The following is a 21,883-nucleotide window of genomic DNA, read 5'->3' on the forward strand; positions in this document are numbered from 1 at the left end:
AATTATCTCGCATAAGTTTGAAGCTCTGCTGTATGCTGCATGAAAATGTAAGGCTAAAATTGGCCCAGCAAAGAAATGAGTCACCACAAGGCAGCTCTCTTTAAACTGTACTGGAAGAGATGTCATATTGCATTATTCACAGGAATCTCTCTTTTTCTTCCTTGCATGCAATTAAATTTGTGGGGCTGTTTCTCTTTGTCACCATGTCTCCACTAAAAAGTCCTCCAGTAGCCAAACTGAACTGAGCACATTCTTTTCCACCACGTTCAGTGTTCAAGGTGAGGAAATGAAACAGCCACGTAGCCTCGGCCACTCACCACAGTGCTAGGAAAAAGAGTGTATATCTATGGAGACACAAAATAGTTTAATATTCATGCCACATCCCCTTACCTTAAATCTAATGTGGAAGAGAGGATGGAAAGAAAATGCTTGGCCCATTCTTCTTTGGTCTGAAGGTCTGCAGAGACCTGGAACTGCTTTGGGTATGACGGAGTTGTACAAGGTGGTGGCTACTCCTTTGGGTAACACCACTCCCAAAGTGGAAGTCCACCCTTGCAGACTCCAGAGCTGAAACGTGAACATATGTGGAGGGATGGAGGACTTATGTATGCTGCAGATATAACATGCAGATTTGTCTAAAGCAGTACAGTAGATTCCTTGAAAAGTAGCCAAGTGGCTTCGCCTGTACAGAGAGATTAAGACTTGCTTTGCTTCCAGAGTGTGAGAGTGCCAGAGTAAACAATAAATGATAATCAAATGTTTAATTCCCCATATGAACTCTCAAATGTTTTCCTCTGTCTGGCCACTTATTGTGGACAAAAAGGTTCTTTGGTTGCATCTACTTCTAGTCCTTTAGACATTTTTCACAATTCCATACTGAGATATTGTTGTCATCATTAAGAAATATCTTACGATTACAGAATTCAGATTTGTCATCCTGAAGGTGGCCTAGTCCCTTCCTACACACAGATGAGCTAGTTCTGGCACAATGAAAGCATGTGTTTTTCCCATCGTTTTGATCCACTTTGTATATTACATGGTGATTTTCATCTATTTCAAAGACCATGAGGTCAGAATTTAACTGTGTGATTGTCTGTGTGTTGAGAACTAATTAATTTGTAATAAAAAGAATGGTCTTGTGCATATATGACAATTGCCAAATGTTGCTAACACTTCAATTAGGACAGAATTCTTCTGATGCTTAATTTAGGGCATGCTTTTATTCCCAGGTAATTAACTTTGGGAAGTAATTCTGTGTCTTCATGTGCTTACGATGTTATACTTCACAGTCACTATTGGCAAGCACAGTAGTTGTCAAAGAGGTGAGATAAAGGAGCAGTTAGCACAGATTGGTGGATGGCTGTGCTCACAAAAGTCCAGAGAGGAAAGGACAGTGTGATTAATGTCAGCAAAAATAGTGGACCTATACGTGCAAATCACAACTAGAAGCAACGTCTCAGATCTGTCCAAAAGAAGGTCATAGAATGTTTGAGTGGAGTGAAACAGAAAGGACAAAAGTCTGATTGGGGGAGGTCAAGAAGAGGGTTGGAAGGCAAGAAGCAGATGCAGCTGGTAGGAGCCACATCCTTAAGCAATTTTAAGAGGTACATCAGAACATGAAAAGAGTCCCAAGGGATTGGAATAGAAGGGGCAGGCAGTAATGCTACCCTTCCAAATAAGGCGCATGCACCTGGTATACATTGCTTCTGATGGAAATAGCACTTCTGGGAATATTGTTGTTGTCAGAAGCAAGGCATGGAGGCATGATTTGTTTACAAGGCTAATTAGTGGTTGTGGGAGGATTCCTGCAGCCTGCCTGAGAAACAAGCAATGGTTACTATGCAGACTACATCTTGAAAGTTATAATATAGTGAGTAAGAGGCAGGACTATACAGATTGCCCCACCAATCTCCTTGTTGTTCAAATGGAGGGCATAGAGATCAACCTGGCCTGTACAGAATTCTATTAGTTATCCTGGCCAGTAACATTTAGGAAATGTTGTGATCTTGTCCATACCTAGATTTGACAGTAGCTGTTTGGTTCCATATTCTTTGTTTTTTTTAAAAAAAAGATAGGTGTGATGTGGGGGTTTTATAGTACCTTAATTTTGTTTCCTTTTTGCTCTGCGCTAGTATAGCGATCATTCTTGCACAATCACAAATAAACTCAATCCTATGAGTGGAATGATATTTCTGTAAAGTTTAGTAAACTAAGCCGAGGGAGAGAACAAACAAAAATTCAGAACACAAAAGGCTATCTAAACAGCCAAATACTGCTATACATACTGCCTAGTGACCTCCTCACCTTCTCAAAGGTTGGAGTGTCAAGGAGAGAGCATGGGATTTATGGGACATCTGTCACTCCCCTGCTCCTTTGCAGCTAGCAGGTCAGTTTGGTGTATTAACTTAGATTTCCTCTTCAGTTTACAATATTGACTATCTTGTTAACCCTACAATTGCCAAGTGGGATATGAAAGCTCTGTTGTGATGTTGCTGTGCCTCGGGAGCTTATTACTCGATCCTCTAGCCACCTCAAAATCACACAGATACCCCAGATTTAGTCTGGTTCTCAGCAATATCCTCTTTGAGATCAGTGACAGAATGTCCTGGAAAGTTGAAATGTTCTGGCATTGACTTTTGTGTCTTGTGCCACTTCAATGACGCTTTTTCATAACCATTTATTCTTTTGAGTACAGATTTCCTAGTTTGCCATATCTGGGCACTACTGGCAGAAGATGGCACATATCACTTTGAAAAGTAAACGAGTCCCTGATGGATGAAATTAGTGAGAGCTGGAATGGTTCTGCCAGCGTAGATGTTGGAGCATAGCTGGCATCTTGACTTGTCTCAAAGACTTCTTCTTCTTCTTCTTCTTCTTCTTCTTCTTCTTCTTCTTCTTCTTCTTCTTCTTCTTCTTCTTCTTCTTCTTCTTCTTCTTCTTCTTCTTCTTCTTCTTCTTCTTCTTCTTCCCTAGATACTGTACAAGTACTGTAATGTGGTTTACACATAACTGACAGAAGTTGTTTAAGGTTGCATGGCAGCCTGCAAGCAAGCATATCCAGTGTGTAAGAGAGAAGGATCATTGGGCAGGATGGTCTATAGCTCCTTGTTTTGACTCGTGTGAGTGGTCTCAACTGAGAGTTGTACATGACAGTAAATGACATGGGTCTGACTTGCAGTAGTCCTTGACTTTTCCTGTCATTCCCACCACCCACACCTCCATCTCACAGAGTGGACATTGTAGTTTAAGAAATGCCTGCTACAAATCCTTATGTCTTGTGTCTCTGACCCATGGATCTGGGAAGATACAGTTGAACATTAAGCAAGCATATCCAGTATGTAAGAGAGAAGGATCATTGGGCAGGATGGTCTATAGCTCCTTGTTTTGACTCGTGTGAGTGGTCTCAACTGAGAGTTGTACATGACAGTAAATGACATGGGTCTGACTTGCAGTAGTCCTTGACTTTTCCTGTCATTCCCACCACCCACACCTCCATCTCACAGAGTGGACATTGTAGTTTAAGAAATACCTGCTACAAATCCTTATGTCTTGTGTCTCTGACCCATGGATCTGGGAAGATACAGTTGAACATTAGAGTTTTGGGTGGAAGCTGGAAGCATATAAGACTTTGTAATTATTAGTGCATTTTTGATATAATGTACTGCTTACGTGTCCATGATATAGCTGAACAGTGGTGTCAAGGATGTGTCCCTGTTTTGTAAACTGGTCTAGGATAAGGATGATAGTTGAGTAAAAATAGTTTAGATTTTGGTGGAACTCCTCAAGTGATTCTTTTCCGTGAATCCAGATGATAAAGATGCCATCAAATTGTCTCAAATAAAGAAGACGACTTTGGGTGCAAAAGCTGAAATGTTGCTCCAGCAAGGTCAATAATATGTTTTATACTGTGGGACTGTACAAATGCCCATAGTTGTACCATTAACCTGAAGATACTTGTTATTGTTGAGGGAAAAGTATCTATATGTGAGTATAAGTCACTGTGCTTTCTGACTAACTGTGCTGTACCCTCTTTCAGAACAGTTTTATTGATAGTTATATGTTATACGTTTGTGGAACACTTGTGTAAAGTGCCTTCTGGGAGGTTGTGACTTGGCTTCTAGTCAGAATTTGAAACAGCTTAAAAATTAGTGAGTGGACTCGAGACTTTATTATTTGAATATCTGAATGGAAAATTACTGACCAGAATTTTATTAGTTATGCGGGCAAACATAACACACACATAATAACTTTTGGAGGTGAATTGGGTCAAATTAAGAAATCAGCATAGACATTATCTATTGCATCTGGAGTTATACAGATCAGCGTGCAAAATATAAAGTCTTCACTGAATTCTTGGCTTGAGGGAATTCACCTCTCAAAATTATGCTGTTTGCATTATGCCAATGTAAAATCAAAGTAGGAATTTGGCAACTACGTATATAAAACATGGCCTATGAATATAGTGTAATCTAAATCACATATTGTGGTACTGTTTAATAGCTCCCATTTCTGAAACTATTTGCAGTATGATTGTATCAGAGACAGACTATGATAAGGGCAGAACATTTGAATCTGTTTCGTTGGCCATATTGATAATGCAGAAATGTCTGTGTGTGTGTGTGTGTGTGTGTGTGTGTGTGTGTGTGTGTGTGTGTGTGTGTGTGTGTGTGTGTGTGTGTGTGTGTGTGTGTGTGTGTGTGTGTGTGTGTGTGTTCTGTGCCATAAAGTTGGAATCAACTTATAACAACCATAATAGTGAGTGGAAATGAATTTCCAAATATTTCATTTCCCTTCCTTGCAAGGTAAATGAAATGTTTAAGATGTGGTTTTACCACTTTCACTCCTGCAGTGAATTTCTGTGGTCAAGTGGGGATTCGAACCTTGTTCTCCAGAGTCCTAGCCTGGCACTCTATCTATTATACCACACTAGGAATCCCAGTAATAACATGCTGTCAAGTCTGCCTTAACGTTGACCTTTTCTTAAGATTGTCCAGGTAGAGAATACTCAAAAGTGGTTTACCATTCCCTTCTTTTGGGTGTGCTCTGGGACTGTGCAGTTTCTTTGGGAGAATCAGACTTCCAATCTCTGGGTCCACAGCCAGATTCTTAACTGAGCTATCCAACCAGCTCCTCATCACTATAGTGGAATATGATTCAGTATACATATACCTTGAGGACAAGTAACAGATAAAGCTGTTGTGAGGTCAAGCCATTGGCAGGTCCATGGAGTCAAATTAGCTGTTTTTGAATTCTGTGTAACAATACATTGTACTCAGATCTCTGGATAATTTAGTACATCTGTCTTGGATAGTGTTTTATGACAGAGTTTTTCATAATAAGTAGACTGTATATACATGCAGTCAATGATAGCTGCAGATATGATGACAATCAAACATACTTTTCAGTCTATCTCCGAAGCTCTTCCCACAGGAAGAATGTGTGTTTTCACAATTCTTGCTGGAGATTTGAAAAGAAGGGGAAACTTTGGAATAGAGGCAAGGCTGCAGTTCAAAGTTTTTGTTCTTAGAAATCAGAATACTGGTTCTCAGTTATAGGATTGTAGGCATCAGAAAATATTAAAAACATCAGCAACAACAGCAGCAGCAGCAAAGTGGTTACTTGTCCCCAAAAACTGTCCAACAGATCAAGCATACAGTTGTATTTATCAGGTTTGCCTGAAGTACCACTTAACCAACATATTCCAGCAAATGAGACAAGGCACCATGTAGGAACTCCATGTAAAGAGAAGGCCTGAGCAATTGTAACTGATGTCCTGTTTTCCACAGTGGCCAACTAGATATATAGTGTGCACATACGTAAAAATCAATATATGGTCAAGTAATGATTAGGAAACAGAAAAAGTATTCCTGTAAAGAAGAAATGTGATTGCAATAGAATTAAGTTCTGCTTGTTGAATTTTCCCCTGACATGCTGCTTTTAACAGCACAGATTCTGTCCTTCAAATATACTGGTAACCAAAGGAGAAAAAAAAATACTGTAGTAAAGAAGGTATGGGACAGCAGACAGATGAGATAGGGCAGATAACTTGTCATTATTTTTTCATAAAATGCTTTTGTGAGTTACAGCTAGTTTATAGGCCTAGTATGTGACAGGTTGATGACAACTTCAGGTCACACCAGTTTGTACTGTCAAGCAATTGTGTCAGTAGGGTCTCAATGGACATTCTGGTCTGTGCAATTTTTTTAAAAAAAAATCTTCACTTCTTCCTTTAAATAGAATTAACATTAGAATTGCTCTAGGGTTTTTTTTTAAAAAAATCCTGCTAAAGAAGTGAAGGACTTGAATGGACTTGGGGGAAAACCCATCCATATTCCTGAAGGAGGTTTTTTAACAATACAACTATGGCGTGCAGACATTGATAAGACATTTGCTTGTTTGGTGATAATGCTCAACACTTGCCTTCTCCTGGGGTTTTGCTCCAACTGCATCTCCTGCTCTAAATTTGTATTCTTTTTAAAAAGTAATAACAAATCTGTGTGAATGAACACATTTCCTAAATGATTCCATTTTGTCCTCTCTTTTTTTGCTCCTTTTTTCTTTGCTCTTTTGTGAATGATTCTCTTTGTTCAGCCTTTTCACTCTGATTTGCATATAAAGGCACATATAATTATTCTGGTCTACTGAGATACTGCCTATCTCCAGAAGAACCTGCCGTTTTGCTCAATGGATGGGGGCTCCATGATGCCCTGTCAAAGAGTAGGACCACTGAGCTGGTTTTCTGACACTCAGTTTATATTCAGAAGGGATTCATGGCTGTTATGCTCTATTGTTGAAGACTTATTTCATATTGTACATGTTCATCAAGTGGAAAAGGAGAATGTTCCCAACAGAAATAATAGTACTGCCATGCTTGGGTTTTTGAATTGATAGCGTTGTATCCCAGTGTTCATAGGAACAGCTCTGTGCTACTTGAAGAAAAAAAAAACACCCGTTAAGTTATATAGAAAGAGCTTGCGCTATGAAACTTGTGGTTCTGAAAAAACACTTCCCTTAAACACATTCAGATAAGAAGAGTGAGGAAATAAAATGGTTTAAGGAAGTGGTTTCTGAAATTGGACTGAACCATTAAATATTTTGCCCCCCAAATCCCATGTATTAATAAACTCCCAAAGACATTCCAGTCAGATATGAGTGCCAGTGAACTGATAATGAAACACAGCTAATGTCACACCCTAGATGTTTACAGCAAGTGGAATATTACATAGGAGGGTGACGTCTTGTATTAGCAAAGATGATTTTTTTCAAAAGAAGTACAAGGAGCAAAAAAAGGAAAGAACATCTGTTTAATAAACTTGCTCAATTCAAAGATTTCATGCAAGAACTAAATGCAGAGTATGAAGACCTCTGTGAAGTCTATGTACTGTATCTGTTAAATGAAAAGAATAACTGTTGCTTAGCATAGTAAGTCATACTATAGGAGGTCCATTGAAACAGTGGGGATTGAATAAGGTCCTCTGTAGGTTTTGCTGATTCAGATGGGCCTACTCTAGTTGTGACTTATTTTGGCATAGATGCCCAGCTCTGAATCTTACCCATAGTGATTATAATAATGGTGGTTAGTGATCACAAGGGTTGCAATACTAATCTACAGCTGCCTATCATATATTTCCCTGTTTAGCTAGATTCTGATAGCTTCCCTTGATGTAGTGCTATGAATTTCTATTCCCAGCTGTCCATTGCCATGGCAAGGCAATAGTTGGTACCTTCCCAATGCTCAGTACCTTCCCAATGCCATTACTTCATGCATACTTCTGGTAACTAAAAGAACAAAATTGTACTATTCTCTAAATGTTCTGTTTTTCAATAACAGAATTATTTTGTTGAACATATAGCCTTGTCTTGGAGTCCATGAAAACATGGACCATTCCTATTAACCACGTTCTCTAGATATTTATTTATTTATTTATTTATTTATTTATTTATTTATTTATTTATTGGACTTGTATACCGCCCCATAGCATTACAAGCACTCTCCGGGAGGTTTACAATTTTAATTATACAGGCTACACATTGCCCCCCCCCCAGCAAGCTGGGTACTCATTTTACCGACCTCGGAAGGATGGAAGGCTGAGTCAACCTTGAGCCGGCTACCTGGGATTTGAACCCCAGGTCGTGAGCATAGTTTTAGCTGCAGTACAGCGTTTTAACCACTGCGCCACGAGGCAGTCTCGTAGATGTTGGAAAGAGTCCATGAAAACATGGACCATTCCTTCTATTAACCATGTTCTCTAGATATTGGAATGTGCAGCCAGTTCCATCACCAGATTATCAAGGCAACAACACTCTGAGTCAAATATAGGAAGTCCTGGCTTTGCCCTTATGGGATTCACTTCTTAAATCACAACCTAGGTTTTTGTAGTTGATATTGAAATGTATGATTTGTGGAAAAACAAGGTTAGATTACATATTTCTATAAGATTTTCATAACTATTCAAAGCTTAAAATCTTCTTCCAGCATCTTCCCATGGGTGGTTTTCTGTGAGTTACTAACAGTAGTAAATTAACAAGAAACACATTTTATGAAAGATAGAATCAGACCTTGGAAATGCTATTTTTAGACTACGATTCCCAAAATTCCCTGGCTTGGGGATCCTGGAAGTTATTGTCCAAAAAACAAACTTTCCAAAATACTTTCCATCCTTGCATGATCAAACAGGCTCCCATATAGATGCTTCTTTCTCTCCTTTCTTTTTCTACTGTCTTGTCTTCTTCGGTTTTATGATGAATAAGGTAGTAAATAAAAATCTGCATTTCAATGAAATGATTGATAATTTAGATTCTGATCTTGATAATTAAACGTATTATCCATCTCCAGTTTACAAAAATCCGTTTATTTCTAATCCGCATCACCACCAGTTACTGACATGAAACGACTTTGCTTCTAAGAAGAGAAATACTTAGTAGGTGGTCTTGTCAGATTCTTGCCCTGTTCATCCATTTGTGCCACAGCACCGAGAGAGGTCTGTACTCTAAAGGCATTATCTCACTGAATGTAAAACATTTCATTTCTAGTGCAGCTCATGTTTTGTGTTGACTTTTGCTCTTAGATTTGTTAGTTGGAATAAAAACTCCCATCTGGTGGCACTCAAAGAGAAAAGCAGTCACTGCCTTTCTCGATGGATGGTTCACTTGCTTCTTTTGTGTCCTACAGTGTTAAAGTGAAGTATGGAAAGGGACTGATTTTCATGTAGATTCTCAACTACCCTCTTATAATTGGCACAAGCACCTTTGATTTTCCCAGCCAATTTATCTCTAAGTTCTGCACTTCTGACTAAGGAAGCCCATATAGGCTGCAGTTCTATCATTTGACACTTCAGGCAACATTTCAGTCATCAAGCCTTCCCCAGCTAGGCATCCCTAGATGTGGTAGACTGTAAGTCCTATTATCCCCTGTCACTATGATCATTGGTTGGAGAAGAATGGAAACAAGGTAAGACTGACATGGTAGAAGGCAGTGTTGTGGCTACCTAGGTGTTGTTAGGTGGCAACTCTTATCAGACCTAGCTAGTGTACCCACTGATGAAGAATGATGAGAGTTGAAGTCTAATAACGTCTGGAGTCCTGCATTGTTCTTATCCCTGCTCTTTAGGCATTAGTCTTTCATGTATAAAATGAGATCTGTGCCTGGATCACAGATTGATTGTGTTGTCTCACAATAGCAGTACTGCAGGTGCATAGACATATGTCAAGAAGATTAAGAATTGATTGGGCTGGGGACAGATCCTGAATCTGAGAAAAGTAGAAGATAGCTGGTTAGTATGGGAATTCTCAAGTCACTCTGAGTCTTCTGAGAAAAAATAGAAGGGTTTCCATATTACAGGCACTCATGCTATTACCTGAATATTCATTGGAGTTGGGTGGGACTGGGGGGAAAATCCAGTGTGTGACTGTCTATTTATTGATATAATGTAAAAAAAAAATTCAGGTGGGATGGGGGGAAAACTATTTTGCTTCAGATGAATATGGAATAAAAACGTTATACAGCACAAGAGATAGATTTATCCATTCATGCCTAGGCTGCAGCAAAAGGAGCAATGTGGTGTTATATAAAAAGTGCGCCTCCTCAACCATGACATAAGAGAAAGGTGTTGGACTTCTTCGGAATTGACTATTAGGTCTTTCTGTTTGGAATAGCTTCGAAAGCTACAAAACAGACTTGAGATGTAATGAGACGAAAGTGTAAGGATGCTGTAGCTAAGCAACTAGGAAGAGTAATTGCATAGAGATTCAGAAGTACAGTGCACACAAAAAAACATTGCCTTTTAATATAAACTGTCACAGAGATTTGGATTGAACTGGACCTGCATTCATATTAGAAAGGCTGTGGAAGGCAGCTTATGTTAAATCAGGGCATGGCAGTTGTGTTGCTTTCTTCTTTGTCTATTACAGTATAGATTTGTCCAAAATGTTCACCTTGCTGGCACCTGATTTTTGCCAAAGCACAGAATAAGCCGTATGTTATGAAAGACATGAGTGTCACAAGGCAGATGTTCTAGTAGATTGGAGCCCCAGCACAAACAGGACTTCTTACGAAAATTTCAGGAGAAGACATGTATACCTATTCAGACCAGACTGTCTTTATGTCCACGCTGCCAATGTGTCCATGTGCCTACCACAGACAGGCCTTTTTGTTGCCTAGAACATTTCTTGGTTGTTAGATATTTATTTATTTTTATTTATCTATTGTATTTGTACCCCACCCATCTAGTCAATAGACTACTCTGGGCAGCTTCCAAAATATATAACAAACAATTTAAAAACATAAAAACATTATTAGTGATCAGATTATTCAAGATGGAAAAAGGGAAAAAGAAGATAGTCAAATAATAGCTGGAGGGAAGGGCTCCAGCTGGTGGAGATGCCAAAGGGGAGGGTCTTATTGGAAGCTCAGAAGGTGCTAGTCGATATGCCAAATGATTTAAAGACTACGTGTTCAAATCTGATATCTAATGGGTTTTCATGAGGATCTTTCAAGCAGTTTTGTCACAGGCCATAGGTAAGCACTGTGCCTGTTGTCTACTATTCCTAGCATTGTCTCATTGGAGTAATTCCCTTGGACACCTATCTCATTGCTGATTGAGTACTAGATGAGGCAGTGGTTAAGCAAATGCTACTAAACAGTTCTCATTGAAACCACTGGAGTTTAATTCAAAGTCATGATTGACACTGATATCAAATCATTAATTTAAAAATGGCAAAGGAAAAAAAAGTTGAAACTTCATTCAGCAAAACTAAGATAAACCTCATAAAATGGGATCTCATTGTGATTCATTAAGTCTGGTTTCAACCAAATGAGAAATGGTTACACACAAAGTATGATAGCCTTGGGATGCTGCCCACAGAAACAGATGTGACAGATACACTCTCATTAAAGATGACAGCGCATGAGTGTTGGAGAGACATGATTCAGGCAGACCTCAGTTTTTAAAAAAATCAGAATTGTATGTATTAGTCCTGATTACTAGTCACAAAACAAAGTAAGCTAAATTGCGAGCAGTAGAAGGTGAGAGAAGTTCATGCTGTGCAATGCAGAATCACCCCTCAAGGATTTTCCTTATTGAACGACAGGTTTTCTATAATGTGTCCTTCTGCTCTGTGCTCTAAAATTTGTTTGGCAAGGCTGTTGAGCACATGTTGAGCTGTTGGGTACAGCATACCCACAGCAAAGTGACTATGGGAACAGACTGCCACAGATAGACCCCAAGTTTTTAACAGACAGTAAACCAACTCTGGATTTGTGCTCATGAAGTAATCGTCAAACCTCTGTACTACTGTGATCTTGGCTTTACTCCTGTACCATCAGGTCGCATACAAAATAGGTAGGTCATCCAATATTTGTGTTTGGTATTCATCTAGTCATATTATGACTGTAATGGCCAGGTCTGATCAAACTTGAGAGGGGGAAAATAGGTTTCTAACAGAGTGATGTCATCAATAACTGAACCCGAATTGAAAATTAGAAAGTTTTATTTGTTGGTTGTTTCTGAGAAATCATCAGTGTATAATTCAATTTTATCTTGAGTTTCCCTTTTGTGAATGGTATGACAATATAAGAGCTGTGTCTAAATGATACTCCTAGTTAAGTGTGTTAGCGCATAAACTTTTTTTTTAGTGAGACACTAATTTTGTAAAGTAAGTTTAGAGAGACATGTATGATGAGGTTTTCTAAGGTTTTGGGGGGTGGGTGGCTGGGTGGGAAAGGGATGTTTAATGTAAGTGATAAACCTGAGGTTCTGTTACTTTCTTCTGCTTCTCTTGCGCAATTCTTTGTGTCCCTGTTACTATAGCTTCTCTTTTTTATGTAGGATATATCACATGGAATGCTATGACTTCTTCACTCTCCATCACCAAGTGTTTGTATACAAACATATTTGAGTACTAATTCCTTCCAATATAAGAACATGAAAGGTGGGCAAGTGGAATAAGCAGGCTACGGCTGGAATGAAAGAAGAGCCATCTGGGAATTGATGGGAATTAAGTGAGAGAAACAGGAGAACTGTGACTGAAGGAGGAGAAGAGAGATGAAAAGGAAACTGGAGAAAGACAAAACAAGTGTTGGAAAAGTAGATGAAAGATGAGCTCCAGCAGGGCAAGGAGCAGCTGCTCCTCTTCTTTAAGGGAGGAGGGGATATGAAAATATGGACAGCTTGTTAAGTAAAGAATCTTGTGCATTTATCAAGATGCTTCTGTTTAAATAATTTATTTGGGTATGAAAGCATTCATTGTCCAAAAAAAAAAAAAAAAAAAAAGACGATGAAACCAAAGGTTTCATACTTTGGGCAGGATTCTCTGGAAAAGCCAATGATGCTGGGAATGGTTGAAGGCAGCAGGAAAAAAAACGGAAGACCAAATAGGAAATGGACTGACTTCCTAAAGGAAGCCACAGGCTTGAGTTTGTAAGAACTGAGCAGGGTTGTTGAGGGCAGGACAGTTTGGAGATCATTCTTTCGTAAGGTTGCCGTAAGTTGGAGGTGAACTGATGACACATAACAACCAACAACATGAGAGGATATCTGCAAATGTTTGTTTGTTGGAGTCCTTGCATAAACAGTTGGGGTGGATACAGCGAGCCAGCTTGTGCAAGAGGGACAAATTGCCAAATAAGCAACAAAGAAAGATTGCACTATCTAAATACTGAACTTGGTGGTCTAGGAGACCACATGGCATTTTACAGTCATCAAAAATCCTTGAAGGATTCAATTGGAATATCACATTACCCGCCTTCATTCTTACTTAACAATTTTTTATCATGTTAAAAAAATTGCTCTAATTAAAAAGTGTCTACACAGTATCTGCATTCAGATGTAACACCAAGCCATGATTTGGTGTTACGTGCCTGAGGTCTGGGCTGATGTGTTCTCTTTGTCCTCCTCTTGTGTTCTTGGTTTCCTCTTCGATGGGAAAATAATAATTTTGCCACTATATGAAAAATGGGACAATTGCAGACCTATGCAACATTGCCAACAAACTAGAATAGGAGATGATGGTCAAAACATTGCTTTCATTTTGGTTTTGAGGCTGTCAAGGCTGATTTGAATTATGATAAACACCATAGTTTGTTCCAAGGTAGTGGGAAACTATAGTCTTCTGTGAAAGAAAGAGAAGTCAGGAAAAGAATAGAAACATCTGAGGGAAGAAGGAAAACATAGTGTGAGAGGTTGAATCTCATTCACAAAGCATTAAGCAGTGGTTTAATATTACACCCAAAACAAGCTGTTCTCATCTTCCATGTGTAATATATTCAGAGAATTAGCTTCATTAATATAATATAAGGCAAAGAAATATGAAAGATGCAGCTATAACTCTGTTAATTACACCTTTCTGGGTAATAGGAATAAGCATTCTAGCTTCCCACCTTTGCATAAAAAGCCAGGAAATTGAATTATTTAAAAAGCTTCTGGTTTATGGATGTGGGATGTTATGCTTCAATTCAAAACTCCAGGAAATGTCCCAGTATTCCTGCACAATATTGTGCCCATATTGCCAACAGGAAAAGGGATGCCAAACTTTACATAGCAAAGAGCATCTTGAATACTGATGATGCTCATGTCAGCAGTCAAGACGGTCTAGCATAATCTCGCTCACTACTATTCACAAAGAGACACCAAAGAGGGGAAAACCCCAGAAGCTGATGCTCCTTTTTCATCACTTAACCATTTATTGCTCAAATGCAAAGCAATTGTCAGGGTTGTTCTCTAGGTCTCTACTTCTTGGAAAATATAGATGACAAAACCTCTGCTAGTGTGTGTGTGTGTGTGTGTGTGTGTGTGTGTGTGTGTGTGTGTGTGTGTGTGCATGTGCGTGTGCGTGTGCGTGTGCGTGTGTGTGCGCGCGTGCAATTAACAGTAACCTATTCATCCAGATAATCAATCACAGTCATGAGTGAACTGGATCTTGAACTGATTGCAGATGTGTATGGAGAGAGGTACCTTTGCCTTCACATTTCATATCTCAGATTTTGCAGTTTCAAAGGATGGAGGTCTTTCCACTTTCTTCTCATCTGTACTACAAATCTTCCTTTCTTCCCTGAAGCATGGTACCAACTGAACTTCACCTTTGGTACTGCTCTTGTTGTTGAGGTTGGATGCTGCCAATATTTCAAACACAAAGTGATGATTCATAAATTCTGGTACTAAGGAGGAGGCTGATAAAGATAAGAGCCTGATAAGAGCCTCGTGGCGCAGTGGTTAAAACGCTGTACTGCAGCTAAAAAAACTGCTCACAACCTGGGGTTCAAATCCCAGGTAGCCGGCTCAAGGTTGACTCAGCCTTCTATCCTTCCAAGGACGGTAAAATGAGTACCCAGCTTGCTGGGGGGGGGGGCAATGTGTAGCCTGTATAATTAAATTGTAAACCGCCCGGAGAGTTCTTGTAGCGCTATGGGGCAGTATATAAGTCCAAAAATAAATAAAATAAATAAAATTGACAGTATTTGTGGCTCCATTCATCTTGATGTAGGGCAGCAAATCAGCAAATACAGAAAACTGGGAGTGTTGAACTTCATTTAAAATAAATAAAAAATTCCAATCCAAAAAACACAGCCCATCAGATACCCTAATTTAAGCCTCCTGCACTTCCCTCCCAAATGTTCAAGTAAATCTTAGTAAGTATCATTTTGCAAAGGAAGACCCACACCACACACTCCTGAGAGTGATTTAAAATGACATTTTTGCAGTCATTATCCATACCGTTCCTTTAGCCTTCCCCCAAATTCTGAATGTGTTGTGCTCCACTGTTGAGCATGAAAGAACATCAGTCCTGAAAGGACATGGCTGAGGGTTCTTTCCCAGTGTGCTGGGTGTGCTGTGTACCAGATTGCGTTGGACAGAAGGAAAGAAAGGGAAGGCTCCTGATCCAGATGAGAAGAAAGCAGAAAGGCCTCCTGCTTCTGAATCTGCAAAATTCAAGATATGAAATGCAAAGTCAAAGACATCTCTCTCTATACACATTTGCAATCAGTTCAAGGGTTTGTTCACCTGCTGGAAGCCAAAGTCAAAATCATCCGTACAATATAAAATATGGGCAGTGAGGAAAGATGGGGGTGGATCAGCTCATTTGAGAGGTTGTGTTTGGAGGTCAGCCTTACAGACCCCCAGAAAGGCAGTAAGTTGGTGCTCAATAAGTCAAGTCTAAACTCGCAATAGAACAAAATTGAGTATGAGGCTATCCTGCCTTGCACATATAATGGGAATACAGAGCTGACTGCAAGAACCAATACTTTTGGGGAAAGGGGTGTGGAGGGAGACTCTAGGAAAAGAGGCAGGCCTAACATGAGACACATTGTCTCGATAAAGGAATCCACAGCTATTAGTTTGCTAAACGTAAGCTGAATTTACTGGAAAGGACAACAGTGCTAGGAATTGAGACCATTAGGAAGAGACAATGACCTAACATGAGATGTTGTTGGTTTGCAAGATCTGAGGAGAGCTGTTAAAGATAGGACATTTTGGAGGTCATTAACTCACATAGTCGCCACACATCAGAAGTGACTTGATGGCACATCTTTGGAGGTTTAATTTTTAATTGCCAAGTAATTGTATAGTGACAAGATTGGTGGAATGGTGGAAGTATAAACTACCAACTGGAAACTATGACAGGATATAGACACCAGAGCTTTGCTAGCATTGGGTAAAACCATCACCAATCACAAAGCAAGAAAGAGTAATTTCATAGCTGAGCTGCTGAATATTTGTTTGGTGTTCTTTTAAAAATATATTTAAAAATATTTTTTTAATCTTTATATTTTATTTTTAAAATAGTTTTTGTTTTTTCATTTTTAAGAGACATAGAATTCCCTTGCAAGCATGAATCCCATAAGCCTGTTTGGCCAGGAACGAGTAAAAAAAGTTAGGCAAGATTCAGCTAATTGGGTCCTGATTGACAGGGTCAAAAGTTCAGATTGCCACAGTGAAATACTTTGCATGTCTTACAAAACTGTATTCTAATTCCCTGAAAATACATAACAAAATGTCCGCCTTTCTGGAGGACTGTCACTCCATTACGTTCTTTAAAGCAAACCTGTGGGGTGTTTTATTACTCTTTAAAGAAAATGTCTGTGACAAATTTGATGCTGACCAGAATGCTGGTTTCAACGTTATGTTTTGTTTGGAATGTAACAGAGTTTAGAATTGCCTTGTAGAATGTTGGTTTGCTCTCCTGCACAATAACATAGTTGCACTCTCTTGCAGCTATAATACTGTTCAAAATCCTATTACATTTCATGTAAGTTTTGCATAAATGTGGCTAATGACAGTTAATTGATGAGGTGATGTCGCATGTCTTATCCTGTGCCTGACTGGAAAACCAAAGTGTGTTCCAGCACCTCATCGGGTAGCCACAATTACTTGTGGTCCTTAATGCAAACCTTTTGTGCAGATCAGTAGGATACTAGCCACTATTTATTTTTAACAGATTGTTTTAAAGTAATAATAATGATTTTAAGAGCAGTACATTCTGCAGAAGAAAACAGTAAGCAATATATTACTGAGCCAAGTAAATGTTTTTACTTTTGAGACAGATAAACATATGTGAGCTGAAAACAAGATTGTCACCATGCACTGTATTTAAGGGCTGTACAGCAACTTGTATTGCTAATTAGCAGATTATTAATATTGTAAATATGGTGTATAAAAATACAATAAAGAAGGGTGGGGAAAATAAATGAGGAAGGAGAAAGAAAAACATTATATTTCCAGTTTAATAGGTATATGCTGATTTATATTTAGAAGTCATAGTTCTTTATAACTTCAGTATACATAGTAACCAAGGTACCAGAATTCTGAAAAAGGGCCAAGAGTTATTAATGTTACCTTCTTTCATCTGACAGAAAATATTGTCTGTAAGAAAAGCTATATGAAAAGCCTTTTTTATAAACTATAGCTGACTAGAAATAACTGTCATGTTCTTTCACAATTTGACGTTTAGCTACAGTCATTACCATTAAGCTTTTTCTAAGCTCAGGTGTTTTGTAAAAGACTGAGATATTGCAGGGAAAGAATTTGTAGTGATTTCATAGGAATCTTATAAGCCATGATACATCTAATATATTAGATGTCCAAAGTGATTTTGCCCTTTTGCGCTGTCCCTAGTTCACAACTGTAGTAGCAATTTCATCCAAAGTGCTTTTGTATGATTATCTCCTCGCTGAAAGGAGGGAAGACATCTTCCTTGAGGCTGTATGGCTAGATGACGGAAGAAGGAGGCTGTGGAGATGCAGTTCCAGAGAGTGGTGGGTGTAGGTGCAAATATAGGTCCAAGGGATCTTGGACTTTGAGGAAGATCCCAAATGCTGTTTCTTGTCCGCTTGGACTAATATTTTTCCAAAACAATGTTTTTGTTACACTGCTCAGACATGAAATCCTTCCTCCATCTATTTCTCCTCATGGTGCTTCTCAGGCAGCACTACGTCTCCCTTTGGCAGGTTACAGCTGATCGTTGGAGACACTTATCTCAGCCATGTTGAGCATGTTTTTGAAGGTTCACTAGGGCACAACCCCCCTGAGGTTCAGCATGACAAAGAGGCTGAATTCTATCACACTGGCCTATTATACATCCAGTATATGCTGCATGTAATTTGCTGCATCATTTCCTTCGTGGCATGTTTCAGTCACGTGCCTAGTAATGCATCCAGCTGAACATCGAAAATAGACCCTAGCACCTTATGATTTAGCCACAAATAACCATGTCAATGTAAGCAAAGTGTAGGATTTTGGCACTATTTTTATATATATATAGGAGCAGACAGAATGCATAGTTTTACTTTTGGTGATGGCAGAAGGCCTAGAAATAGGTACACTGGCTGCAAGAACAGCTTGGTAGTTCAGGCTCATAAGAATTAGATACTGTATCATGCAGTGAAAGTGTCCAGAATGATTTTCGCCTCATGTTCCACACAGTTTAATCCAGAGTAGTATTCTTAAAATGCAGAACTAGCCATGCAATTTTAGGGTCAGGGTTCAGAGGCGTGAATGATTCTCGAAGGGAGTAAGCTAAGTAGAGGCCTTGGCTCAGCTGTTATTTCATTAACAGGTATTTAACAGTAGTAGTGGTTTCCGTGTTTTGCCTTCCCACATAGAAATAATTGTGTGTTCTGGAGCCCAAAGTAATTATGTATTGTGCATGTTTTTGAAAGTAGACTGAGAAAATAACTGTAATATTTCATTTTAAAGTTTTTTTTTTTAAAAAGCATCCCTATAACTACTGACTAGCACTGTATGAAACTTTAATGGAGTAATCTTTCCCTTCTTGGCTGTAATGATTTTACCATTACAGGAAATACATGCACATGTATCATGTACATTATATCAGAAGAAATGATATGGGGTAATTATATTAATATTATTTGAACCATTAACCCGTATTCTGTCTGTATCATATACATAAAGGGTAATGAGTTAGTTTGTTTTCAATCTGGAAAATATCAAAATTAAAGCTGCAGGAAAACTTATGTGGGTTGTGAATAAGTGATTCAAGCTGTCAATATTTTCCTCATACCAGGTGTGCATGTCCAGGTATGCACATACTAGAGTCACAGTGTGATTCTCAAAACACTAGCTACTGTATTGTAATTCCTTGTCTGTGTAACTCTCTTGAAAGGGATTGAGAAGTATACCTGGCGTAGTCTATATATCTGCTAAAAGAGCTATGTTCCTGTAATATTCTCTCCTATGAGATTTATTTGGCTGCTCATATAGATTCATGTGACTGCAGAAGAGTAACAAGAATAGATGTGTAATTGTATTTTCCTGCCTAGCCTTACACTTTCTGCTTCAGAAAACCAAAGAGTCCAGGATGAAAGGCATTAAGGTTGTCAGCTGCTCATGAGGTTGCAATAGGCGTTATTCATATTTTGATACATAACGGTATAATCCTTGCATGCAATGAGCCTAAAGACAGTACCCAATTATAGTACCATGATGCCACTTTAATAGTCATGGCACCGTCCTGTGGAATCCTGGGAATTGTAGTTTGATGAGAGACTTAGACTTCTCTGCTAGAGAGTGCTAGTGTTATACTTCAGAGAAGTCTAGAGCTCACTAGAAACTTAAACGTGTTGTTAAATTGAAGGATAATTTTAAAATATTGTTTTAAAATTGTTATATGCTTAATCATGTTCCTGTCCTTAATCATGTTCCTCTCATTGATTTTGACAGAGGAGGCTCATCAGGATGAGACCGAAGTGAATGAGAATGCAGGTCAGTCTCTCTCTCTCTCTCTCTCTCTCTCTCTCTCTCTCTCTCTCTCTCTCTCTCTCTGTGTGTGTGTGTGTACACATGTGTGTTATGTGTTTCTCTGTGTATGTATAACTATACCTTTCTGTTGCATCTGATTTTACAGCTGAAATCAATGCAGAATATTTCAAGCATAGTCAGAATCTGAGATTACTAGAAGATTTCTGCAATTTTGGCATTGCTTGATATTTTGGGGATTTTGTATGAGCAAAGGATGTATGGAAACTGTGAGCACAGTTATACTATTTATTTATTTACAATATTTTTTAGCCGCATCATTGCCAGTGGCTTCTGGGCGGCGTACAACATTAAAACCTAAAAACATTAAAAACATTTTAAGAAACAGTATAAAATACCATATATTAAAATATTTCTTAAAACAATTAAAACATTCAAATTAATTAATTAAAATGCTGGGTGAACAGAAAGGTCTTTGCCTGGCGCCGAAAGGCCAAGAGTGTCGGAGCCAGGCGGATCTCTCTAGGGAGGGTGTTCCAAAGTTGGGGGGCAACAACCGAGAAGGCCCTATTCCGACATGCCATCCCCTTCACCTCTTTCAGGGATGGCACCTTCAGAAGGGCCTCCTGGCCTGATCTTAGAGGACGGGCAGGCACATATGGAAGAAGGCGGTCCTTTAGGTAACCAGGTCCTAAGCCGTTTAGGGCTTTATATGTCAAAGTAAGCACTTTGAATTGGGCCCGAGCAGCAACCGGCAGCCAGTGTAAATTTTTCAGAACCGGCGTGATATGAGTCCGTGCGGCGGCACCACTTACCAGCCGCGCAGCCCGGTTCTGTGCCAGTTGCAGTCGTCGGACCGTCTTCAAAGGTTGCCCCACGTATAGCGCATTGCAGTAATCCAGTCTGGTTGTTACCAGTGCATGAGTGACTGCTGCCAGGCTCCGCTCATCTAGGTAAGGGCGAAGTTGATATATTCTCTGCAGCTGTAAGAAGGCACCCCTGGACACCGAGTCCACCTGGGCTTCCAAGGTCAGACTGGGGTCAAGGAGCACCCCCAAGCTGCGGACCCTATCCTTTAGGGGGAGTGTGATCCCGTCTAAGGTAGGGAGATGGCCCTTTAGCCTATCTGGCGGGGCACCTACCAGCAGCACTTCAGACTTGTCTGGATTGAGCCTCAGTTTATTGACCCTCATCCAGACCATTATCGAGTCCAGGCACGAGTTCAGAACGGTGACTGCCACACCTGGATTGGTAGAAAAAGAGAGGTAGAGCTGGGTGTCGTCAGCATATTGCTGACTCCTCAGCCCAAACCTCCTAACGACCTCCCCCAGCGGTTTCATGTAGATATTGAACAGCATGGGGGACAGTATAGAGCCCTGAGGAACCCCATGACGCAACCGCCATGGGTCAGAGCTACTGTCCCCCAGCACCACCTTCTGGACTCGATCAGCCAGGTAGGAACGGAACCACTGTAAAACAGTGCCTCCAATTCCCATCCCAGCCAGTCTGTCCAGAAGGACACCATGGTCGATGGTGTCGAAAGCCGCTGAGAGGTCCAGGAGAATCAACAGGGATGCATTACCCCTGTCTTTCTCCCGGCAAAGGTCGTCATACTAGGAGACAAACCTGCATTTGAATTGGATTTAACATGTTTCAACGGTGACTATGTGGTGCACATGGAAGCTCAGACTTTTTCCCCCAGGAAGTATGTCTGTTTAGTTGGAAAGCAAGGCATTTTACTCAGTGGAGGTTACACTGGAACAGTTTAACCCCATTATTTTTTCAAAGGACAGCCTTATGAGCAAATAGGAAAATATATGTAGGATGATGTTCAGAGTTCAGTCCATAGAACAAAGAGAAAGATAACTCCTGCTGATGTCACTTCTCCAGTTTTACAAACTCTCAGGATAACTTCCAAATGCTTTTGTATGGGTGCCAGACATAATGTCAGGATTATTAAAGCAGCCGTCCACTAGTGTTCATGGATCCAGTGAAGATCAGATGTTATTGTCGAGGTAATGTGATGTCCTCTTTTAGTTCTGCCCTACTGCTGTGCAGAAAAAGCTTATCATATGATGCTCTGCCTTCTACTGCTCATTGAGCAGGCTGCCTTTGGCCCCAGAGCCCCAGAGCGACTTTAGCAAGTCTGTTGCCTGCAGGCAACAAATGTGAAG

The 21,883-nt window shown here is 39.7% G+C and overlaps 1 protein-coding gene across 3 annotated transcripts in view; it reads left to right on the forward strand.

Moving 5' to 3' along the window:
• Positions 1 to 21,883, forward strand: part of MACROD2 (mono-ADP ribosylhydrolase 2) — a 1,236,456-nt gene that overhangs the window by 1,062,936 nt on the left and 151,637 nt on the right. For all 3 annotated transcript variants that reach the window (XM_073003448.2, XM_073003446.2, XM_073003438.2), the window contains exon 10: positions 19,674 to 19,715. In XM_073003448.2, coding sequence (XP_072859549.1) covers positions 19,674 to 19,715 — 42 coding nt within the window. The remainder of the gene's footprint in view (positions 1 to 19,673; positions 19,716 to 21,883) is intronic.

The sequence above is a fragment of the Pogona vitticeps genome, chromosome 1 (assembly GCF_051106095.1).
Source record: "Pogona vitticeps strain Pit_001003342236 chromosome 1, PviZW2.1, whole genome shotgun sequence".
Taxonomy (NCBI): Eukaryota; Metazoa; Chordata; class Lepidosauria; order Squamata; family Agamidae; genus Pogona; species Pogona vitticeps.